General features: G+C 39.4%; 1 protein-coding gene across 1 annotated transcript in view; it reads left to right on the plus strand.

Annotated features, from left to right (window-relative positions):
- LOC145348390 (adhesion G protein-coupled receptor D2) overlaps positions 1 to 25,675 on the plus strand; it is a 265,728-nt gene that overhangs the window by 39,995 nt on the left and 200,058 nt on the right. Inside the window, exons 18-20 of the mRNA XM_080196603.1 lie at positions 4,880 to 5,013; positions 9,525 to 9,640; positions 10,126 to 10,246. Coding sequence (XP_080052729.1) covers positions 4,880 to 5,013; positions 9,525 to 9,640; positions 10,126 to 10,246 — 371 coding nt within the window. The remainder of the gene's footprint in view (positions 1 to 4,879; positions 5,014 to 9,524; positions 9,641 to 10,125; positions 10,247 to 25,675) is intronic.

The raw sequence follows: 25,675 nt of genomic DNA on the forward strand, positions 1-25,675 counted from the left end.
TGTCAAACGCCTTCTGAAAATCTAGAAAGACCACATCCACTGGCTCTCCTCTATCCACCGCCCTAGACACCTCCTCATAGAACTCCAGTAAATTTGTCAGACACGACTTCCCTTTAATGAAACCGTGCTGCGTCTGCTCTATCAAACAATTCCCTTCAAGATGCCTCGCAATTTCCTCCTTAATGACAGATTCTAACATTTTACCTACCACAGACGTTAAACTAACCGGCCTATAATTCCCCGCCTTTTGCCTGGCACCCTTCTTAAACAACGGCGTAACATTAGCCGTTTTCCAATCATCCGGCACTTCCCCGGAATCCAGCGACGTTTGGAAAATAACCACCAAGGCATCCACTATCACCTCCGCCATTTCTTTCAGAACCCTCGGATGCATTCCATCCGGTCCTGGGGACTTGTCCACAATCAGCCCCTCCAGTCTGTCGAGCACCGCCTTTCTAGTAACAGTAATGTCATTAAGACCCTCTAGTCCTACCACCTTTCCATCACTAACACCCGGCAAATTATTCATGTCCTCCTCCGTGAAGACAGAAACAAAAAAGTTATTCAATACCTTAGCCATATCCCCATCCCCTACCACTAGGTTCCCTTTCTCATCCTCTAAAGGACCAACATTCACCCTAGCCAGCCTCTTCCTTTTTATATATTTATAAAAACTCTTGCTATCCTTTTTTATATTAAGCGCTAGCCCAGCTTCATAGTTTCTCCTACCCTTCCTTATCAACTTCTTTGTCAATCTTTGTTGACATTTAAACCTCTCCCAATCCTCTTCTTGCCCACTACTCTTAGCTACTCTAAATTCCTCCGCTTTTAGTTTAACGCTTTCCTTCACCTCCTTCGTTATCCACGGCTTATTACCTCTCCTCCTACTATCCTTTTTGACCATCGGAATAAATTTCCGTTGAGCACCAAGAAAGATCTCCTTAAAGATCCTCCACTGCTCCTCAACAGACCCTCCCTCCAACGCGCTCTCCCAGTCCACATTCGCCAATTCTTCTCTCATCCTACCGTACTCCCCTCTATTCCAACAAAGGACGCGTGTCCAGGAACCCACTTTCTCCTCCTCCATCTGCACCAGAACCTCCACCATACAATGATCACTCTCCCCAAGAGGATCCTTCACCACAAGATCCCTAATTTTACCCGCTTCATTACATAGCACCAGATCCAAGATAGCTCGTTCCCTCGTCGGCTCCAACACACACTGTTCGAGGAAACTATCCCGGCAGCATTCCAAGAACTCTTCCTCGAGCCCCCCACGTCCAACATGGGTTGACCAATCAATATGCAGATTGAAATCCCCCATAACTACGGCCGTCCCATTCCTGCACGCCGCACTTATTTGCGCGTTAACAGCCCGCCCAATCTCCAGATCATTATTCGGGGGCCTATAGACGACACCCACCAGCGTCTTTCTCCCTTTGCTGTTCCTAATCTCCACCCACAACGATTCCACCCTCTGCTCCTTGGCTCCAATATCATCCCTTGCTACCACCGTGATGCTATCCTTAATCAGTAGAGCTACGCCCCCCCCCCCCCCCCTTTTCCCTCCTGCCTATCCTTCCTAAACACTTGATACCCCTGGACATTCAGCTCCCAGTCCCTGTCACCCTGCAGCCACGTCTCTGTAATGGCCACCAGATCGTATCCATTTGTGTCGATCTGCGCCATCAGCTCATCCACTTTATTCCGAATGCATCGTGCATTCAGATAAAGTGCTTTCATCCCAGCCTTCACCTGGACCCTCTTTGCCGCAACGCCACCAACTATACTCACGCCCCCTACTCCCTCTATTATTGGGACATCCTCGGCCTCTTCCCTTACGTGTACACTCTCCTTAACTTTAGACCTCGTAAGATCACCTACCCTCGCACCTCTCTCTTCCCCCCCCCCCCCCCCCCCCCCCCCCCCCCCCAATTAGTTTAAAGCCCTGTCTACAGTCCTCTTTACTCAATTCGCCAGCACTCTGGTCCCAGCACGGTTCAGACCAACCCCATCCCGCCCGAACAGGTCCCACCTACCCCAATACTGGTGCCAATGCCCCATAAATTCAAACCCATTCCTCCCACACCAATCCCTGAGCCACCCATTCACTTCCTTAATCCTGTCAACCCTACGCCCATCTGCACACGGTTCAGGCAGTAGCCCAGAGATAACCACCTTGTCGGTTCTACTTTTTAATTCCATTCCCAGCTTTTCATGCTCCCTCCCCAGATCCTCAGTCTGCATTTTGCTTACGTCGCCAGCACCCACATGAACCACAACGACCGGATTCTCACCCTCCCACTCCAGGTTCCTCTGCAGCCCAGCTGCGACATCCCGGACCCGAGCACCAGGCAGACAACACACCCTTCTGTGCACTTTGTCATTGTGACAAAGGACAGTGTCAATACCCTTCACCCCACTATCCCCAATCACTACTACGTTCCTTTTCCCTTTCTCTTTGCCCATGTCCTGCTGCAGCACTGTACCGTGTGCAGTTTGCTCACCAACCTCACCTGCCTCATTCTCGTCCAGTCTGGAAGCAAGAACCTCAAACCTGTTATGCAGATTAAGAGGCTGAGGCCTCTGCTCCTCACCCCCCTTCCTCCTCCCATCAGCCCCCTCTTGTCCCTGACCCTTAGAGTTAGCCAGTCTAGGGGGGGTGGATGTCACTTGCACCCCATTGACAATGGCACCCTCTCTCCCCCTGATGAGCCTCAGCGTCTGTAGCTCAGTTATGTTAGTTATGTTACCCCATGCTTGTTTGTCTTGCTTCTGAACAAAGAATCATAATGAGTAGTCATGGAATAACATTACAGTTACATTAGTAATATAAGAGCAAAGTCAACATAATATCACAAAGCTTGTTTCTGGTTACATGTTGAGGTGAAATAAATTGACAGAGCCGAATGAATTTGCAGCAGTTGCATGAATGAGTGGAGGATTATCAAATATAAATAACTTGTGTTTATATAGCATTTTTCATGTTCACAGGATACCCTAGTGGCACGGTGGCACAATGATTTGCACTGCTGCCTCACAGCACCAGGAACCTGGGTTCGATTCCCAGCTTGGGTCACTGACTGTGTGGAATTCGCACATTCTCCCTGTGACTGTGTGGGTTTCTTCCAAATGCTCCGGCTTCCTCCTATAGTCCAAAGATGTGTGGGTTAGGTGGATTAGCCATGTTAAAATTGCCCCATAGTGCCAGGAGGACCAGCTAGTGTAAATGCACTGGGTTATGGGGATAGAGCCTGGGGTGGGATTGTAGTTGGTGCAGACTTGATGGGCCAAATGGCCTCCTGCAGTGTAGAATTCTAAACCAGTTTGTAAAGTATGAAAATGTAGGAAATGTTGCAAAGATAGATTTGAGTGTAGTACAGATTGAGATATTACATTTATAAACAGGTATGCAATGAAATGAACAAATTCAGTTATGTCAAGCTGTCTTTTTACAGGGCCTATCAAGTGCTTGGGTGAATTTGGGTGTGTTTTGTTCTAAATCAAAACAAGTATTTAATAATTCATAGGTTGTTATTTGGAATTTGTGGTGAGATTCTGGTCATATACATTCAAAATAATGGTAATGTTTTGGGAGAGAATGATAGGACTTGGAATTCTGATATAGAAGAGAATCTCAATCCTAAACTTGGAGAAATGAATGCAGGGAGGTGTCAATCCTTTTGAAATGAGAGAGGTGGGTAATCTGGATGTAACTAGGCCATTCAAACTGGACATTCAAACTCTAGGATAACTAGAGATTTGAAGAACATTTTCTTGGTTCTGAGAAATATATTCTAAATAAAAGCAGTTCTGTTTATTTTACAAGTTTGAATAACATCATCTGGTTCAGAATGCAATTGCGAGCTTTTGTGTTATTGATAGTGGGACCCAGGTTCGATCCAGCCGTGAGTAACTGTCTGTGTGGAGTTTGCATTTTCTCCTTGTGTCTGGTTGGGTTTCTATCGGGTGCAAAGATATGCAGGTTAGGTTGAGTGGCCATGATAAATTGCTTCTTAGTGTCGGGGGGACTAGGAGACTAAATATGTGGGGTTACAGGGATAGGACCTGAATGGAATTGTTGTCTGCGTAGGCTCGATGGGCCATATGGCTGCCTCTTGCACTACAGATTCTGTGATTCTATGAATTGGTAAAGATAAAGTTGTCATAGTCCCAGATGACTATTGGCTGTTAGGTGGTGATTTAACCTGAGGATCACCACAAGAAGGCAGGGCCTTCATGAATACCCTCAGCTGTACAGGAATTGAACCTGTGCTATTGGCATTACTCTGCATCACTAACCAGCTCTCCAGCCAACTGAGCTAAATTGACTTAATAATAGAAGGTGATGGAACTGCAGAATCTGTCGTCCTGAGTGTTGTTCGTTTTGATTGGAGTTGAATAGTGCGAGTTACTTAAAGAATATTTTCGTAAGTGTCATCTTCAATAAAGTTTTATACAAATTATTTTAGCTCCTTCAGGAAATTGAATGAATAAAAGTAAACAATTTTGTACATTGTTGGTGTAGAATCAATGAGAAGAAAATGAAGTGGATGTGGAACCAGTGGGCTGGGCACTGACTGCAGGTTAAGAAATCACAAAGGGGAAAAATTCTACATGGACTTGTATAACATGGAAGATGTAAAATTCATCAGAGGGGAATATTAGATCTTACATGACAAACTTGAAAAGTAACATCTATGTTTGTCAACATAAGAATGTCAGATGCAGTAGTAGCATATTCTGCAATTATAATCTGGAAGATTTGTACTTCGACTTGTGACAGTCCGTTTTAATTGATTCAGACCAATTGTCATTACCTTACATACCTGTTCAAGCCTAACGTTATTTGAAATGATTGCTTGCATTTCTACTCTAGGCCTCCCTGTTCTAATCGTAACCATTACACTGGCAGCAGCACATGATAAGTACATCGCAGACAGGTACTGCTGGTTGAATGTTCACAATGGAGTGATTTGGGCCTTTGTTGGACCTGTTATCTTCATTATTATGGTAAGAATGCAGTCAAATTTTGAATCAATTAACTTTTAAGCATCTGATCTTCAGTGCACATATCTAACTATCAGAGAATCATCGGGTAAGATAGCACAGAAGGAGGACATTCATCCTAATGTATCCATATTAGCTCTCGGTAAGAGCTAGTCCAAGAACTCCTTTTCCTCCTTTCCCTCAAGCATTGCAATGTTTTTCTCTTCAAAAGAGAATTGGATAATTATCTGAAGGCCACATTTGAAGTTGCCTCCACCACATACTCAGCTAGTGCATTCCAGATCCTAACCACTTGCTGTTGGCAGTTGCAATGTTTTTCCAATTTACATCATGAAGATTTTTGCTAATTTTCTTCTGGTCTATGATGCTGGCACACAATGTACTCAGCGGAGGTTATTCAGATTTGGCTCAGTGCTAGGACACTTGCCCGTGAGGCAAAGGGCAACAGGTGCAACATTCTACCTGCACCACATGCCCCAGTACGGAACTTGAGCATATTAGCACGGCTGACAGTTTGTACAATACTGTGAGAAATGCTATCATTCAGATGAGTTTTTAAAAAATGTTTAATTGAGAAGGTGGTGTTGAGCCATTTCCTTGAACCATGTCATGTCCCAGTATATTATGAACTTTCAGTCAATGCTTTTAAACTTTACACAAATGAAATATTAAAATGGCCACTGAAAATCATATATCCCTTGGTATTTGAGCCTCAAACAGCCTCAAGTCCATACCTGATCAAATATGGGCATTCACAGGCATCTGAGGAATTCATATATCTTTTTGTTTAAGGATGGATCATCATAAAAGAACTATAGCATTCCAGCCAATCTGAATCTTTATTTGACACTGGACAAAAGGAGTCATTGAAATTCTGTGTGTAACATGGATGCAAGTGGGTTCTGTTATCTACTCAATAGTGATAGTTGCTTCATTCACATTAGGCTGAGTGAATTTCAGGGTGTCAGTTATCAATGCAGGATGATTGGAATCAACATACACACCACTCATTTCTTTGTAAAAGGAGTTTAAACTTGTGGAAGTCATGTGATGAGGGAACCATTTTGTTTTTTGCTTTTAAAACCATCAAGAAACTGCTTGCAGACAGAAGTTCCTCCAAAAGTGCCAATTACTTGCAAGACATCTAAGCAGCCAAGGTAATAAATGGCAATGCCTTAAAAGTGGAAGATCGTAGCGAAAAAAGGACTCTTCCCTGCACCTTCTCCACACACACACACACACAGCCCCCCCCCCCCCCCCCCCCCCCACCAGTTAAACATCCTCTGAGTATCAGTGGACTGAAAATTCAGTTACAAGAAACCTCGCAGCTTATTTGAGAACAGTTTTGTTTTACCAGACTTCAACTTGAGCTAAAGCATCAACTTAACATAAGAAACTGCAGGCCTGCCGTGTTAGAGACTGAGATAATTATAAGCTGTAACAGTAAATATTGTTAATCTGTATCATATGGGTATGATAATAAATAACCCGATTTATTTTGAATTCACAAAAAGCTTGCTGCTGGAATTATTTAATTCAACATTCCATAAGAAACAACATACCTCTTGCATACCAATATACTGATCATAGTCAATATAAGGAAAAGTCCAAATTTGTCCATGACAACTGCTGCAGTCCATCTGGTAGATGTCAAACAGAAGCCTTGGGGGCGATTCTCCATGGGCGCAATGGGCCGGGAGACTCAAGCGAGATTGTTTAACAGGCTTTCTGCTGGGTGCCACGGCTTGCCAAGTATCCAAGCGGAGGCTGCATAATGTATTCAAATCACCATTTGCATATTATTAGTGGATCCAGGACTGAAGTCTTTGGGCCCACCAGAGTCTCCACTTCTAAAGCAATAACATCAGACAAAATTTATATGTTCCTTTCATGCTGCCCATTATTAGTATGTATGGGGGAATCCCGAGCTAGCGATCATAGTTTGAGGATAAGGGGTAAACCTTTTTGGACTGACTCGAGGAGAAATTTCTTTGCCCAGAAAGCGGTGAACCTGTGGCATTCACTACCACGGAAAGTGATTGAGGCCAAATGTTGTGTGATTTCAAGAAGAAATTAAATATAGGCCTTGGGGCTGAAGGGATCAAGGTAATAGGGAAAAGGCAGGATCAGGATATTGAATTTGATGATCAGCCACGATCAAAATGAATGGCAGAGCAGGCTCGAAGGGCCAAATGCCCAACTCCTGCTTCTATTTTCTGTATATGTACATGTGAAAGAAGTGTATGTTTCTTTCTCTCAAGAGTAATTGTCCTAGTTGAATAAGCCCAACAACTTCTTGTGTTTTACAATAAGGAAGTTCATTTATTATCTCAGATGGTTAGTAAAATGCGACATCTCACTCATCATAAGAAAGGCATACAGGTTTATGTTCTCTCACATTTGTCTCACATGTACTATTGTACACAAAGATTAGATATGGATGAAGGTAAAACAATACAGTTTTATTTTCTGATTGTCTCAGCCTCTTTCATAGCAGAACTGTAGTTTCTCAGATTCAATTTATGCTTTAGTTGAAGCGAAGGTCTTGTAAAACAAGATTCTTGGTGAGCTGTGGGGCTTCTTGTAGTTGATTTTCCCAGAGGCTTGTTCTCAGGTGAAAATGGATGATGGAACGGATTTGGGGAAATCTTCCATTTTCAAGGTTTTGCTGTTTATTAACTTGGCTGCTTAATGACTCTCAACTGGTTAGTTTTTGATGAATGAGTGAGCTTTCTGATGGCACTCAGTATGCAGAATAGCTCCTTGTTCTTCTTTTAAAAGCAGACAAAAGATGGGTTTCTCACCATGTGACTTATACAAGTTCATAGTTCTTTTTCAGAAATGGAGTGTTGAGTTGGTTACCTATTTGTGAAGTCGTTTGACATCTTAAGATTCACCCAGTCTAGATTGGTTGAGGACCATCATAATACATTAGAAATCAATGGGATATATTTGCATTTGTCTAACACACAATTCATGGTGAAATTGAAAGATGAGACAGCTGGAATGCTATAGTTCTTTTGTCAATGATTCATCCTTAAACAAAAGGTTGTGTGTTTTCCCAGTGGCTGTGAATGTCCATATCTAATTCGGTGTTTCCTTGGGACTCAGAATTCACTGGAGTTCAGAATGATAAAGGTCACATGATTTGCAGTGGCCATTTTAATTGTCTGTGTTCAAAATTTTGAAGTAATGATTGTAAGTTGCCATGTACACTGGAACATAACATTAAGGAAAAGCAATTCATCTCCATTCTGGCTTCAGTTCCTAATGAATTTCAGAATCATAGTTGGGCCTTGATTTTCAAAGGAGAATACGTTTCTGTATTTAAGCTTGACAAAACCTTCCACTGAAGTATGAGGACAACTGTATGGTGCAGACATACACTTTGATAGACATGTTACTTTAAACACCACAGCATCTGAGGGATGTGTAAAATATTTGAGTTAGATTAACTTCTAAGAGTTCTAAGCATACATGTGGTGTCTGGCTTTGTCTACACCTGTTACACTCACTCGTTACAGTTACTTTCAGGGTTAGTTTGTGAAAATACACCACTGGGCTGTTCATACTGATTGGCTTCTTTCTCTGATTCTGGTTTGAATCTGCAAATGCAGAGTAGAAGTTATTCTTATCAGAGAAAGAAGAAAGAGCAGTCATTTATATTGCACCTTATCAGGCACTCTGCCCAAAACTGCCTCACAATCAATAGAGTTACTTCTGAAATGCAGCCTCTGTTGTTATGTAGACAAATGTGGCAGCTAATTTTATGCACTGTAAGGTCTTGGAACAAGGCTAAGGTAATGCATATCAGTTAGTGCTATGAATGGTATTGGTTGAGAAAGAAATGTTGGTTCAAATGTGGGAGAACATTCTGTCCTCCCTGTTTAGCAACAATGGGATCCTTAACGTTTATCTGAACACCAGAACGTCTCATTGAGAAGATGGAACCTCTGGTAATGCAGCATTCTTTCAATATTGTGCTGAGTTTGCATATTTAAATTCTGGAGTGGGGATTGAACATTTTAAATAGCATTCTGCCTGGAAGGTGAGAATGGTAAAATCTGAGCCAAAATGAATTGGCACAGTTCTATTTAATATTATCTGATAGACAGGATTGTTCTCTTTGATTGGATTGATATCAACTAAAGACATTTGTTAGAAAATTCTCGGATGCATCTGCCAATGCACTTACTGACTGACCAACTTCCTCAACCTTTCTGGCCATGAATAGTTGAGTTTTCCAGCATCACATTTAATTAATATCACTCCCCTTTATGTCTTTGGCTGTGAGTAGGAGGGATCTCAACGTCCAAGCCCTTGCAGGCTCAATTTGCAAAAATCTGTTCAGACTTATAGTGAGCAATACCATGGGGCATCAGCTCTATTTAAAATGTCAATTAGAAGCCTACACTTAATTATGCTGGACATGTACGTTAGCTGAATAAAATGTGCTGGAAGACTAAATTTGGGTTGACTGTAACAAAATCCAATTGCTTTTAATTGCTACGTAGGTGAATATGTTTGTGCTCACACGGGTTGTACTGATCACCATGTCAACTGCCAAACGACGGGCAATCATGCTTGCTGTCAATAGCAGTCCCATTGAGCAAGCCTACGATCAGATTAGGTGAGAAATGCTCTTCAGGTAAGAGGCCTGTAGAGGGCAGTATTGAATCACTTCTCTTCTGAAGCAGAAATTAACTTGATCATACTGTCAAATAAAAAGCAAAACATAACTGCCAATGCGAGAAATCTGATACAAAGCTGGAAACGTGTAGCAGCTCAGTCAAACTCCATGGAGGCAAATGACAGTTAATATTTCGTCCTTTTGCCCTTTTACAGGACCTTTTCAGTTTTTGACTTAAAAAAATTGTCCAAATTTGGCCACTATTTCCCAGTTTTCTATTTTGCCCTCAATGTAGTCAACTTCAGTAAAGCGTAGTTGGTAAATTCCATCAGAGCAATGTTGCTTCTAAGATGACTGTATTTACTTTGAATAGTTGTATTCTGTTCTTCTGATGACTGAGTTCCCTATGAGGACTGATGGTTGCGTTTGTCTTTAACAAGACCATCCTACGTGTTCTTTGCTTCATACCTGATGTTGTGTTGCAGGGCTGCCGTGAAAGCTGTACTGGTGCTTTTGCCCATTCTTGGCCTCACCTGGCTCTCGGGAGTCCTTGTTCCACTTTCTGCTGTAATGGCGTACGTCTTTGTGATACTCAATTCCCTGCAGGTAAGTGGTAATTTTTTTTCAATCCAAGTTACCAAAAGAAGCAACTCTTTAAAAAAGTGCTTGCACCCTTTTCTTAGTTTCTGCTTTTCTAAATGTCTATATTCTCAGATCTCTGCCCTTATAGTTGACCTTTTTTTTTGAACTGCAATCCATGTGCAGAAACTTTTCAAATTCAACTGTGGTGGGAGCAGGACATTTTATTTTCATTAGCATTCCATGACTGGCAAAGATTAAATTGTCATATTTTGCATGTAAATTAATTCTGCGCAGATTGGCAGTAAAACATAGGAATATTTTGACACCTGCTTTTCAGTCAACTGGGAAACTAATCTCATGATTTGAAGTATTTCCGTTTCAGGGTGGAGCTACTACTGGCTTATCTCAGGCAGCAGATTTTTTTCTCTGGTAACTTGGCAGAAAACATATGTTTAAATTATATGCAGTTGTGTTGAGATTTTGCTGACAAGTGTTTATAGGATAATTCATTCTCCTAGACGTGCACACTGATACTTATACATTTGTTTTAACACATGTACAAGTAATTGTCTTTTTAAAACCTTGTATGCTTGGCATAGGTCAGAATTTCTGCAGCTCTGTGCTTATCTCCACTATACCACTTGTGGCCTTTATTTCCTGTGAAACTGTAATGACCTGGCTTGTTCTAAATCCAGTGTTTAACACAGCAGGTGTATCGCTAGCAGTTTGCAGATAATAGCATTCTGTCCGGAAGGTGAGAATGCTAACTTGAGCCAAAATGAATTGGCATAGTTTTATTTGATATGATCTGATAGACAGGATTTCAATCCCTGATGGGAAATGAACAACTCCTTTACAAAACTGAAATGAAGAGGGCAGTAAAGTTAAAGTTTCTAAATTCCTCCAGTTCATTTCCCCACTACTTTTGCTAAGACCAGGATGAAACTAATTTTCTGACTGGAAGGTCAGAACCACCCTAATTGTGAAAATATCAGTAACTCCTGACCCTTCTGCATGAGTCCTGTGGGCTGGAATTATTGGTGTAACAAGTGTCCATTTGAAGTAGGCAGGAGCTTCATTTAAATATTGATCTGGTGGTTGGATGTCGTGCTCACCATTTTCTGACATCCATGTGAACCAGCTGTCCAATGATATCGGTAAAAAGTCTGACAACACCAGGTTATCGGGCCATGGAAACGTTAATGTAGTATTAACTCAACTGAATTACAAACATTTGCTCACTGTTGTTCTGTATTGTTTTTCTGCTGGCACTGAAGGTTCTCATGAAGCTTGGTGTCAATTGTTTGAATTGTATTTTGCCCCAGCATTATTGCTGACAGCAATGAGATTGCCAGTAGGAATTTTACAATCTGACGTGGGGAAGAGGTGGAGGAGTATCCACAGAGAAATGTCAGGGAGGTATCAGTGCTCCCACTCTACCTGTAGGACTACACTCCTACATTGCAAATAGAGCAAACATATCTGACTTTGGCATCTGGTGATAGCAGAGGCTCCTGTTTTCCATAGAATTAGCACACAGAGCTGAGCACTCAAATATGTGAATGTCTTGCAGCTGTAATGATAGCTGTTTTTTGTTTGAAGATTGAATTTAAATGTTAGCTTCCATTGTACTTTAAAAAGAAATACGCGACTGTATCTACTTCTTGTGTCAAATCCCTGAATTTTTAGGTGCCGCAGTTAGATTCAGGTAATTCACCCTCTCAGATGAGCACCCCATAGCGTTGGATTAATTATTTCTTTAATAGAATGTTTTTGCAAATTTCAAGAAAGGAATGAAAAGTAAGTGGCATCAAAGAGAGACAATTTTAAGGTGCATTTTCTTTTCGGAAGCAAAAATAAATGGACTCACTCAGTACTAATAATGGCTGCTCTGTTCTGTTGGATTAAGTAGTATTGATGGTGCATTACTATGTCATTTGGCACTTTCTATTATACAGCAAACAATGGGTGAGGTTGTCTTTTTGGAAGTATCAATTACATAAATTTTCCAAAGATTGAGCTCATCAATAAAATGGCCAGATTTATATTTACTGTCATGAGTGTCCACTAACAGTATGGAGCAAAGATTTATTCAGAATGCCTTGCCAGCTTTGTTGCTTTCTTGCAAAAAAGTTAATGCTAAATTAAAATGTTTCTGAAGCACCTGTTAACTTTGGTACATCGTACTGTTACTGCTCTTCTGCCAAATTGGCTCCCAAGGTAAATTTTCACAGGAGGGTTTACAGTGCTGCAATCCTGACTGGAGAATATTGACATACTCCCGACAGTGCAATTAAATACCAGTGAATATTTCCATTTCCCACACAGCCATCTTTACGGTCTGTTTGAGAGAGATTCTAATTTAATGAGAATTGGTGCTGAATTTTGGGACATTAATTTTTGGGGAGCTGTACGCAAAGCTGGGTTTAGATTGTACCAATTATTTTCACTTGGACCCCACCACCACCAGAGAGGCTGGATTTTGAGATAGAAGTACTGTAACTTAGGAGAACACCCAGCCCTCTTTCTCTCAGAGCTAAAGGACTGATTCTATGAATGTACATCACAAACAATGAGTGTTTTTAGTCTGCCACAGTTAATGAAAAATCGCAGCTGTGCTGCTTACGATTTCTCATCCATTAACTATTTCTTAAATAGAATGTTTTTGCAAAATTAAAGCAAGGAATGAAAAATAAATGGTATCGAATGAGATATTTTTGGAAGCAAAGATGAATTGACTTACTCAATACAAATTGTGGTTGCTCTGTTGCATTGGAATAAGTGGTCTTGATGATGTATTAGCATATCATTTCGAGATTTCTATTATACACCAATTAATTTGTACAGGTGCTTTTATAAACATACTGATTACATAAATTTGCCACATCTTGAGATTAACACTGAAATGACCAGCTTTATTCTCCTGTCATGCATATCCACTCATGATGTGGGGCAAAGATTTACTCAAGAGTACCTTGACACTTTGTCTTCTCAACATCCACCTCCCCCTATCCTGCTCCAAAAAAACACAGTAGACAGAAGAGTGAGGGGAGTCTTCCCTGAGCAGAAAGGGTCAATCTGTCACATGCAGCAAAGTGGATTTTTAATTGTGTTGAATTTGTTATTTGTGTTTTCTATAGTGCTGAAAACCCAGAAATATAGCCGATTCTGTCATGAGCTCAGTGACCAGACTGCCATGAGGCTGCTCAAGGTGTAAAGTATTATGGAAAATAAATTGGGGATTCTAAAAAAGATCAAAGGGAGCAGTTAAGTAGTGACTCCATTCCAGGGGCTGAGTGCAGTTGGCTTGTCTTGTGTAATTTGACTCACCAAAATGTGTTGTATATTCTACTCTACATTGTGCAACAAGCACAATCTCTCTGAATGTTGGTGTGTCCAAAGATTTTCTTGGATTAGTATTGACACGGTGGCACAGTGATCAGCACTGCTGCCTCACAGCGTCAGGGCCACAGGTTTGATTCCCGGCTTGGGTCCCTGTGGGAGTGCGCATGTTCTCCCTGTATCTTTGTGGGTTTCCTCTGGGTGCTCCGGTTTCCTCCCACAGTCCAAAAGACATGCTGGTTAGGTGCATTGACCTGAACAAACACTGGAATGTGGTAATGAGGGGAATTTCACAGTAACTTCATTGCAGTGTTAATGTAAGCCCTACTTGTGACAAATAAATCAATAAACTTTAACTTTATTGGGGAGAGGGACTGGGGAGGAGTTGGGGGATGGGGTTGGTGAGATACTTGTTTGCCAGTTGTGGTGCTTTCTTGCAAAAAAAAAATGCTGAATTAAAATATTTCTAAAGCACCTGTTAACTTAGGTACATGTATAGTTGCTGCTCTTCTGGTAAATTGGCTCCCAAGGTAAATTTTTGCAGGAATATTGGGTTTACAGTGCTACAGCCCTAACTGAAGAATACCAACGTATTCCCTGTAGAGTAATTAGGTGAAATTCAACTGGTACCTGAATTTATGCCTGTTGTTAGTTGTACTGGATGTTCATGCGTGTAATACATTATATCCAAGCTCCTGTAAACAGATAATGGAAGCAAAGCAAATTTACAGGCAATAAATTTTTATGTGTTCTTGTTGCTGAATCAGTTTTCACTTATTGTTATGATATTGCAATAATTGAAAAGGTACTGCAAACATTTTTCAGTAGATTTTTTTATGTCCAAGATCAATATTGAGATTAAATATGAGTTTCATTAATATTTAAATTGCCATTGGCTAGCAGAAAATCAGCATATCAGTGTGTTGAAGTGTTAACATCAGCAACCACCTGACACACCATCCTTCACCTTCGCATGTACAGCCACAGTCGACAGGCATTTTCAAAAGACCTTTAGCTCTTAACTTTCTGTAACAGTGAAATTTCCTTGCTCAGCCAGCAATAGTCCCTCGCATAGTCCGTGCACAGTAGCTCTTGAAGTACAGTTCAAACCTCCACATTGTGCTGTATTTGCTATAGTTTGATTCTGTCAAATATTATGTTATTCTTGTTTCTGTCAGACTTATAAAAACCTTATCTTTCTACCCCTGCATATATCATATTGCTCAGAGCTGAGAGGGTCAGAGTCGGACTGCTCCTGTGCAGTAGCAGCTGGCTGTTTGGCAGTGAATGACTTCAAGTATGATGGTACTTATCCTTCTGCTTATGTTAATGCTGAACATTGTTGCTTCTGCTTGTTGTCTCCTTACACTGATGAAGTGAGGATGGGAGCTCAAGACCAGGGGAAAATCATATCCGTAATTGCACACTCCTGTGTGTCATAATCAACCAGTTCATGGGTGTGTCCTAATATTTTAGAGGTAATGTTTAGCTTTGGGAAGATTAAATTTGTATGGAAAAGGCAATTAAAATATTGGACTTTAGAAATTGCCAGAGCACCTCAGATAATTACAGTTCAGAGGGCACCGTGAGGTCAGAGATAGGGGCGTGAAAGCCAGAAGATGGCTTCCCCATCTAGCTGGGAACTGACGGACAGCAAATCTGAGGAGAACTGTCATGACTTCATTCGAAATTAAAATATTTCGGGTGGGTCCATGATGCAAAAAAAAATGTTGAAGCTCGAAGTTAACTAATCTAAAAAGCTATTGGACATCTAAACTAACCTATGTTGCCATAGAGCTGAGTAATTCAGGGTGGAGCTTTAATTGCAATTCTGGCAAGTTGTCTGTGGAATTTTCTGGAGGTCTTTGTAGTTGGAGATAAAAGTACCCAGGATGATGGGTGTGAGCCCTGAGATCATCAGGCAGAGGAAGGAAGTAATTGCTAAGAACTGAAAAGCTGCTGTAGACCAGAGGCAAAAAGGCTGTTTAAAAATTGAGGATGTCTAAGGTGGAGGTGTGACATAAGAGTGCAGTGAAGCCGAAGCTTGAGTTGAGAAGTGCACAGTTGTGAGGTTTTGAAGAATTTAAGAATTGCTTAGCCAAAAGCTAATGGAAGAATCCCCATGAAATTTCACACCTCCAAGAAGAGCTGGAACACTGAAAATATATTAAATTGAATTTTGGAGGGCTGTGGCTTAAATTTTGGTAGGCTAGGAAAAATGAATGAACATTCAAAAGCCTGTTAAGTAGCCAAAGACTTTCTTGTAAGGGAAGTGATAAGTGGAAAGGGGAAATTCTGTTGATAATTTCAGTCTAAATTGTGTGACTGTGTTTTATTCTGCATTTTGATGCAAAGCCCAAGTATTCACTCTCTAGATGCTTACTATTTGAATTTCTCAAACTTGAACAATCTTTTGGGGGTTCACAATGTGGCAAACTTCATTTCATTGTTGTTTCTTTACTACATTGCCCTTTTATGTATTTTAATTGAAGTTTCAAAAAATTTGAGTGCATCCAGAATAACTGATGATAAAATGACCAGCGCACACTGATGTGCTGTCCAAAAAGGAAGTAAAAGTCTTGCAGTAAAAAGGCTGTCATGCACGAAGACCACAAACTGTTTTCTAGTCAATGCATTAATATCCTCTTGCAAATACATACAAGTCATGTACTACTGGATAGCAACTCCTTCATTGTGGATATGTTGAATAATGAGGGATTTTTAGTTTTTGATTCATTTGTGTTGTAAGCTGACAATGGTTAGAAGTTTGTATACATAATTTTTTTGTAACTGATGAATCAAAGATGTCAATCTTGAAATATACTACTTTAACACAAAGATACCACAATACCAAGAACAAGTCAAAATAAATAAAGGGCAGTAAGACCAGTAATTCCTAAGTTAGAACTGACTGATAGGTAAAATTCTTCTTTCTTGAAGGAAGAGCCATAAGCTCAGAGACCAGGTAGAATAACTACAGAAGGCTTCATAGGGTACATAATGTTAGGGAAACAACACTATGAATTCTAAGTTGCTAATTGTACCAAAAAGAGTAAAACAGTGATTTCCTACCAAGAGTAAAGTAAGGTTCAATTATATTACATTTATCACTTTCCGTTTTGCAACAAAAAGTATCTTTGAATGTTTGTATGGTTCTAAGTATTCCTTACAGTATTCCTGTCAGATGTGTGTGTGAGAGGATGGGATTTATTTTTCAACTGTGGTTCTTTTAAGAAATGAGTAGTGATCTGTGATGATCATGTGGGAACTTTAAAAATATGCTGTAACTAAATTTGACCAGGACAAGTCTTTTTCAGAAAGCCGAAAATCCCCCCGTATATTGCGAATTGCAGTCAAATCGATACATGTGTATAAATCGTAAAACGAGAAGGAAATTAAAATTTCCTTAATTAAAAATTCTTCAATTAATGATTGCAAAACACGTGCAATCACAAGGTGCTAAAGGTTGCAAAAGCAATAAGCAGGTCAGTAATTGATTCCAAGCAATGATTAATCAACACTCTCTGTAATCACTGCAGCTCTTAACGAATGAAGACATGTATGTTTTAAAGCAGCAAGTCAGCAACAGTAACAGTTCTGGGAAATGGCTTATTTCCCAATAACTGCCATCAGGTGGCAGCAGGATCTATTACTTTGCTTCATTCTGCAGCTGTAGTCTTCCTGAGCCTTGAGGTTTTGTAAGAGATCAGGTTATCATTTATATTTTGGAACTTTGCATTGTGTAGATTTGCCTTTCCAGCTTTGGAATTTTTTAATTATGCAAATTAATGTGAGTGAGGTATGAATTAGCAAGATTGTTAGGACAGGCTACTTGAATTCTTGTCCCCATTGTTATCTGGGGATATGGGTTAATGCTTATGTTCAAATACTGCGGGGAGTTGGTTTGTATAAGTGCATTAACATTTCTATAATAACATTACAGAAGTAATTTCTACCATGCGGTGTGCAATGCATTTAGGAACAGATTTCTCTGCAAAGCCAAAATAAATAAATCTAAAATTCAGGTGCAGTAATCCAAGGTTTTAATCAATTGTGGGTTATTACCAATCTGACCAACAATTTATTGTAGACCTCAGCTGTTCAGGAGTAAAAATTGGTGGTTTTGACAATAAAACAATTTATTTGCAGGCTTTGGTGGGATCACCTAGAAAACGGCTGTGACCTTCCTAATTGTTACAGAAGCCATTATCGGCATTGCATGGATAGTGGATGTTTTGTAAGGGATAATGGATACCTGCAGATAAATTACGCCAAAGCAGTAACCCAGTTGAGGGCAGGTTATGATTGCTGTATGAAACACCCAGTTTGGATTACTGAACTTAATTTCACTTAGACAGATCTGTTAACATTGACTCAAAGGGTTTCTTGGTATTATGGTGCTTCATTTCTTTGTGCCTGAATCTGAGAATATTGCTGTGTGAGGTGAGATAAAATGTACTTTTGGATAAATGGCCAAGACTGGCAATATTGCTCATTGTTTTTTTGCAGAATTGTCAATTTTTGTAATACCATGTATAATATTTTGGGGATTTGTTTTGTTTGGTTTCCTTTTGTCTCATCTTGATTTTCGTCTTTGCATTTGATGTGTTTTCAGATTAGTTCTCCAAGTTCTCAGTCCATTCATTATTAGAGCTTATTAAATGACCACAAGAAAAATACTTAAGCTTTAAGTGAAATATGTCATATCTTGTCTTATGTACGCTGCCTGAAGGCAAGTCCTTGGCTCATTGATATTTCATCTGGAGTGGTGGTCTTGGCAGTTTTTGCCAGTGGTGGTTTGCTTCCACTGTCTTATACTGTCACAGACAGGGCAAGGAGAGACATCCAAAGTCTATCTGAGCCAGAACAGGAATTGAATCTACTCTGTTTCCTTTATGCTGAAACACGTGCTGGTGCTATTAAGCCAACTGAGTAACTAGCCCTCAAATGAAATATAAGATTGTATATAAATTTTAAGAATTTGTTTGCCATGTACTTGAAGTGGAAGGTAACAGCAATGAGGTATTTACATTTAACCTTTCTCTGATTGAAATCCATTTTGTTTCTACATGTGTTTCTGGTTGATTTGGGTGGGACCTGGTTAATATGAATCACAGACTCTGTGCGAATCTGTCTGCTTAATTCTATTGAAGCCTTGACTTAACAGAGACCCATGATCCCTGAACAACACGAGGACTGTGGTGACTGGTTAGCATATTTTTGCTTCCAAAACAACAGACAAATTATACACTCAAATGCTAAGAACCTTATATGAACTAATAATTCCCCGTGTTAAATTGAAAATATTTCAAATTGTTGTATTTGTCCTTTGTCAGGTAGGTTATGCCAGAAGGAAACTGAGATATATATGTACAAATGTAGTTTGTGATAATAATAGATTGAGCACTTTTTTTGAGGAATTATTGCATATCATTTAGTAACTGCAGCAACTACTGATTTTCTTTAGTTCAGTATGGTTTCCATCAGCCAAATAAGTAGAGATATTGAGCTCTGCAACAATCTTTCAGAAATAAATTTAATTTTTTTGTCAATAGTAACACTAGTTTCAGTAGTAAATGTCAGATAATAGGATTACCTTAGTTGATAGGCTCTTGATATTTAGTTGAAACTCAATGTTCAGCTTGGATTTCCCTACTGTAGGTTATGATTGCTGTATGAAACACCCTGTATGAAACATTACTGTAGTAATAAAACTTCTGGATATTGTAAATGAATCATGCTAGCTCCACTTCAATAACCCTAATTGTGAATCTCTTTGGTCTGGTGCATTCAAAAGTATTCAAATCCACTCCAGATGAGATGTAGATGAATTTCATTCCTAACCTTCAAGCTTCCTAACTAGCTCTTTTCTCTCCTTATGTGTGCTGCTGGACCTGTGGAGATTTTCCAGCATTTTCTCTTTTGGTTCCAGATTCCAGTATCCACAGTTATTTTCTTTTATCTCCAACTTGCTTTGTTCGCTGTTGATACAGCTTAGAATGTCGCAAACCTTCAAAGTTTTAACTCCAACTATTTCAAACCACAATGTCAAAAACAAATAATGAATCCTAACTTTTTACCTTTTGAAAAAAGGAATAGCAGAAACAGATACAAGATTTTTTTCATCGTAACAATCACTTTCTTAATTTTTATTGTTTAAGTATGGGACTTGTTTTTCCAACCCCTCCCTTTCCCCAGCTGTAGTTAACTTTACTGAGCTCAATATTTCAGCCATACCTTGCTATGCACTAAATATTGTCTGTTGGTGGCTGCCAGTTCAACAACTAAGCTGCTTTTATCTACTACTTTTCCTCTAACTTCCTGTTAAGTCCATACTATTCTTGTTCTCTAGTACCCTGTATGAGCCTTCCTTTTTGTGACCTACATATATTGCATGCACTGACATGCCTTAAGTTAAAACATTCCAAGTTAATTTTCTGCCAACTCTGTGAACCACTTCATTATTTGTTTGCTAAAAGGGCTTGGGTAACAGCCCTTGAGTGTCAGTTAAATGTCATCATTATAATGGATATGCAGGATAAAAACAATTTTATTTAGTTTTAAACAAAATACTGCTGCACCAGTGCTGTGAATGTGTTTTGTCTTGATGTTTAAAATATAGGCAGTGATCTCATATTTAAACAAATCTTAGGTGTTTTCGTCCTGGTGATAGCTTATGAATTATACTCCAAGACATGGATGTGCAACAGACAGGAAATAATAAAGGATCTGGAACAGAGAGCTGATTGGCAGCACGGCTGGTTTCAAGGGTGAGCGAGTGCTCAAACTAGAGATGAGCCTTCAGGTGGTCAAGAGATAGGATTCAAGATGAATAAAGAGATGGAGAAGAAGTGAGAATAGAGTGGAACCATAGGGTCAACATTTTCTCTACACTGCACAGCAACATGGTATTTCCGATACAGGACAGGCACAAGTTGGCTTCTAAGTTACTCTGATCTCATATGAAGTGTAAAGTTCCCTTGAATAAATATACCACACTCAAAAAAAAATTAAAGGGAACATTTCATGTGGAAGTGCAAGAGTGAGGGTTGGACAAAGCACAGTTAACAGTAATGCAAAATGACAACACACAGGGACAGAAGATAAGAAAATAGTTTAGTACATCAGAGTGAAGAAGAGGACAATGAACATGGGGTAACAATAAAAACTGGAGGAAGGACCATTTCTGATTCTCTTGAAATAGGTAGATGCTAATATTTAAAATGTTGATACAATGTGAATGTAGTTAAGTTAATTTTATTGGCGTTTGCCTCTTTTTAAAGAGATACAGATGCATACTTAGAAAGAATTGTTATTTGGAAGTGCAATCTTTCTAAATAAAGAATAGACTGATACTGAGACCAAATCACCAACAGCTGGCAAACACATTTGGGCAAAATAATTGTGTCAAATTTATATCAAAATGTCACTGTTATAGGTTAAAGAGAAGATGTCAGAGCTGACACTGCAGTGTTGTAGTCTTCATTGGTGATTTTAATCTTATAAATACTTTTTATTGTAATGGTGACTATTCTTGTTAGTTTTTTAAAACAAATTTATCAAACAAGAATATGGTTATTGTGGCAAAGAAGACAGACAGGAAGGAGCTGGTTATGTGTCCTTTCACTGAACATGGGAAAGGAATGCTAAGGGATTGACAGTTAATGTTACAGTCTTCTATAACCATCAAACTTTGTTGCACCGGAAGTTAATCAACTTGAAGAGTTCAGTGCAGTAATATTACTATAAATTATTGTGGGGAATTAAATAGTGAGGGAAATAAGCTTTGGTGGTACTTGATAATTTGGAGTTGAGAGTCAACTGTGGCAGAAATATGGGTTGTAATGGCGTAAAGATTGTTTAAAAAGGAACTGTATTTGTTAAAGCAATATTTGAAAAGCTTCTCTCTTCAGTTGAAGAGGGAGCCAAACTGTGAATGATGCTGTCAAAGTTGCAGAACAGAGATGCATCTTGGTGGGACTTGAAATAAAATAACATTTTGTTTGAGATAGTTTCAATGTTATAATGCCCCTTGAAAATATACAATTTTATGTTCTTGATCTGCAAATACTAATAGCTATTCAAGTACTTGCATTAACTAAACTTGTAGCATTTGCATACAGATTTGAGAGGGCATCACGACTGGGCTAATGTGTATGACCTGCTTGGTGGGCTTACTTGTGATTGTTTATGATTAATGAATGTTGTGATAAGTGTCGAAACTTGAGAACCAGTTTATCCCTTTTTCAGCTGTCACAGCTGTGCCCCTTCAATCTGAGGGCTTCCTTATCCCACTCCCTATATTGCTGCTAATGTACCCTCTTCCCTCTGGAATTTCTGAAAGTTGTTTGCTTAGATGCCAAGATGCCACAATAGGAGCAGCTGGTTTAAGCAAATTCAGTAATGCCTGTGCAACCATGATGTTGGAACTCCTATTTTGTGAATTTGTTATAGAGAAAGTGGCAATGAGTATTTTTAGAACAAAGAGATGAGCTGCATATCACACGTTCTGCAGACAGGTGCCTTCTTCAATATACATTTTCACTTTATTCTTTTGTAATCTGATGAATGGTGACTGCACTTGTGACAAAGTTATCAGCCAGATGCTGTGAAAGCAGTGAGCGTCACACTGACTGAGACATTTGTCCCAGTGACAATTGTATTAGTGGAAGAGTCCCTGAATAGTTTCTCTATTGCCTGTTTGCCAAGTATAGTCTTGCCTTCTATTCTGAAGCAGTGCTTCTGGTCTATAACCAGAAAAGACTCTCGGACAGTACTCGCCAAATTTAGTTACATCAAGCAGGTGTGACTGTCCCAATAGCTCCATTAGTAAGTATGCCACCTGATGTGGAACAGAAGCCTGCAGACTGGGAAAAGGCTTAAGTCTGAGCCCCAATCTGTGCCAAGTTAGTTGTTCTGCTGGGTTCATGGTTTGAGTGCTGTAACTGGCTATTTGAAGGAGAATTGTGGAACTGCAACCCCAGTAGAACTCAGCAGATTGGATGATCATTGTGGGATGGGAAGCTGAAGTATTTTTGTTGTCTTTAATTGTGTAAAATTTATGGAAAAACCAACTCCGCATATGCAATGAAAGGCCAGATCAGTGTGTAATTTTGAAATCTTTCAGTGGTTCACACTTTATGATAAAAGATTTGACTTTAAAGCAAATGTGTTAAGAACTTTTCCAGCATTGTTCTTGAGAATAGAACTCAGCCACGTTCTTAATAAAACAGCCTACAACAGCGTGCTTTCAAAAGAATTGTGATTCAGTAAGTGGATTTACAAAAAAAGTTCAGTTCTGAAGGACTGACCTTATTTCTGAAAACCCTCCAGATCTATTTCTTCTAGACATCCCCTTCAGAATAATTTTCTTTAAAATTTTTAATAAATGCCATGCTATAAATAGAATTAGCAAAATGTACAGAATGATGGAACATTTTTAATGGAGGAGATACACAAAAACCTATTTCACAAAATAATTCCTTTACCTGAAATTATGGTTATATTTTAAATATTGCTATAGCTCTGCAGTATTCAAATTATGATGAACAATAAATTTATAAATTAAGTAGAAATTGCAATATGGAAACATTCTATTGAACTAAGTATGTTGGTGTTTGTTATCCATTTTTGAACTAATGTGTTCCAATATCCTTTTATTTGCCCTTCCTTACAACCACCTATACCACCAAGACGTGGTCTCATTTTAACTCTGGGTGGCATTTTCCAGCCCTTCCTGCTGGTGCAATCTTCTGGTTCCGCCAAAGGCGAGTCGTCTTCACTACTGGTAAACGTACCAGCCTGTGTCAGTGATTGGATTTTGATTTTAAAATTGGGCCCCCAGCTCTGCTTATATTACTGATCCTCTGGTCCAAATCTACAGCATCACAACCCATTGGGTAAATAAGTATGTCACTCTCCTGATATCTGTCATAAATCACTTGCACTCGATCTTGTTTCTATCTCCCTTTGTTCTAAATTCCTTAGTTCACTAAATGCTGTCTGACTTTCCTTTTTTTCATCCTTCCATATTTTGAAAGCCCTCTGTTAAATCACATCTTCCTGTTCAAACCAAGCTAGCTCAATACTTCCATGGAATGGATGATGTGCCCTCTGCATGTTTGAACTAGAAAGACAGTATGATTTGAACAAGTCCACATGTTTTTACTAAAGGAAAATCCTGTTTGACAAATGTATTAACTCTTTTGAAGGGGTAACCGGTAGAGTAGAGAAAGGGGAACCAGTACATATACCCAAATTCAAAAAGGCATTTGATAGGGTGGTTCACAAAAGACTAATAGGCAAATAAGGGCTCATGGAGTTGGGAGTAATATATTAGCATGGATGGATGATTGGCTAATGGATGGAAAATGGAGAGTGAGCATAAATGGAACCTTTTCAATTTGGCAGGCAGTGAATTGTGGAGTGCCCCAAGGATCAGTGCTAGGACCGCAGCTATTTACAATCTATTTAATGACTTAGCTGAAGAGACAGAGTAATATGTGCAAATTTGTTGATGACATCAAATTAAGTGGAAAAGTGGGGAGGACAGAGAAATGCTGCAGAGAGTAGATAGGCTAGATGAATGGACAACAAGATGGCAGATGGAGTACAGTTTAGGGAAATGTGAAGTTATTCACCTTACCATAAGAATGAAAAACAGAATATTTTTTACAAGGTGAAAAGCATGCAAATGTTGATCTTTAAAGGTGTTTGTGTGTGGTGGTATAAGGATTGCAGAAGGTTGGCATGCAGGTACAGCAAGCAATTAGAAAGGCAATTGCATGTTTGCAGATATTGCAAGTGAATTAGAGTACGAGAATGAAGAATCCTTGCTGGAGTTGTACAAGGTTTTGTAAGACCACATCTGGAATACTTTGTGCAGTTTTGGTCTCCAATTAAGAAAGGATATACTTACATTGGAGGCAGTACAGTGAAGGTTCATGAAATTGGTCCCTCGGATGGGGAATTGCTTTGATGAGAGGCTGAGTAAATTGAGCTTGTATTCTTGAGTTTAGAAAAATGAGAGACGCTCTCATTGAAATATACAAAATTCAGAAAGGGCTTGACAAGGTAAATGCTGAGAGATTGTTTCTGCTGGTTGTGGAATTTAAAACATGGAGTCACAGTCTCAGGATGAGAGGCCAACTATTTAGGATTGAGCTGAGAAAACGTTTTTTCGTTCAAAAGGTGGTGAATCTTTGGAATTTTCTACACTAGGACCTAGAGGGTTGTGAGTGCTCCAGCGTTAAATGTATTTAAAGTTGGAGTAGACAGATTATTGGTATTTCAGGAAATTAAGGGACGTGTGTAGGAAAATGGGGTTGAAGCCCAAGATCATCCATGATCATTATGAATGGTAGAGTGGCTCAACAGGCTGCGTGAGCTACTCTTCCTCCTCTGTTATATTTTTACCGATAGATGAAGTTAATTTAAGCATCCATGTGGTATCATTTAAAGACTCCACAGCAATCAATATAAATTTTGACTTTAGTTTCTTGTGAAGATATTTTTGTTAAATATAAAAACATCATGAGTTATATATTGATCATTAAACATGAGGTAAACTTGTATCTCATACTTTAATATGAAGAATTCTTTTTATGCTCTGAGAATACATTAAATTTTAAAAAGATAAGAAGCTAGTCCTTGATTTTATACATTAGTATAAAATTGTTGATGAGAATCAGCAGCACATTCTCCATTGAAATCAATGGAAATAAAAATTGGTAGACATGTAACACGGGTTATGACTTGCTATTGTCTATTTAACACAAAGTCAAAATCTACACCAAGGATCGTAAAAGGATTTTTCAAAAGTTTTCTAGTGGCACATTGAACAGCATTATCTGTTTGTAGACCAGCAGTCCAGTAGGGACAGAGCTAGCGCCACGAATGTCCTTAAATCCATCTCCTGTGACAGAAAATCTCTAGTCCAATGAAGCTGTAGTGTCAGAGAGATGTAGGCAATGAATGGATCATGAAAAAGAGGAAATGTCCCTGTGAACTGATCAGGCAGGAGAATTTGAGGAGGTAAGTTCCTCTGATATAGTCACAGTATTGGAGGGACAGAGGGTCATTGTATGTTGGTTGGGTTTAGAGTGGGGTTGG

This window comes from Carcharhinus amblyrhynchos, chromosome 9 (assembly GCF_965287045.1).
Source record: "Carcharhinus amblyrhynchos chromosome 9, sCarAmb.v2.hapA, whole genome shotgun sequence".
NCBI lineage: Eukaryota > Metazoa > Chordata > Chondrichthyes > Carcharhiniformes > Carcharhinidae > Carcharhinus > Carcharhinus amblyrhynchos.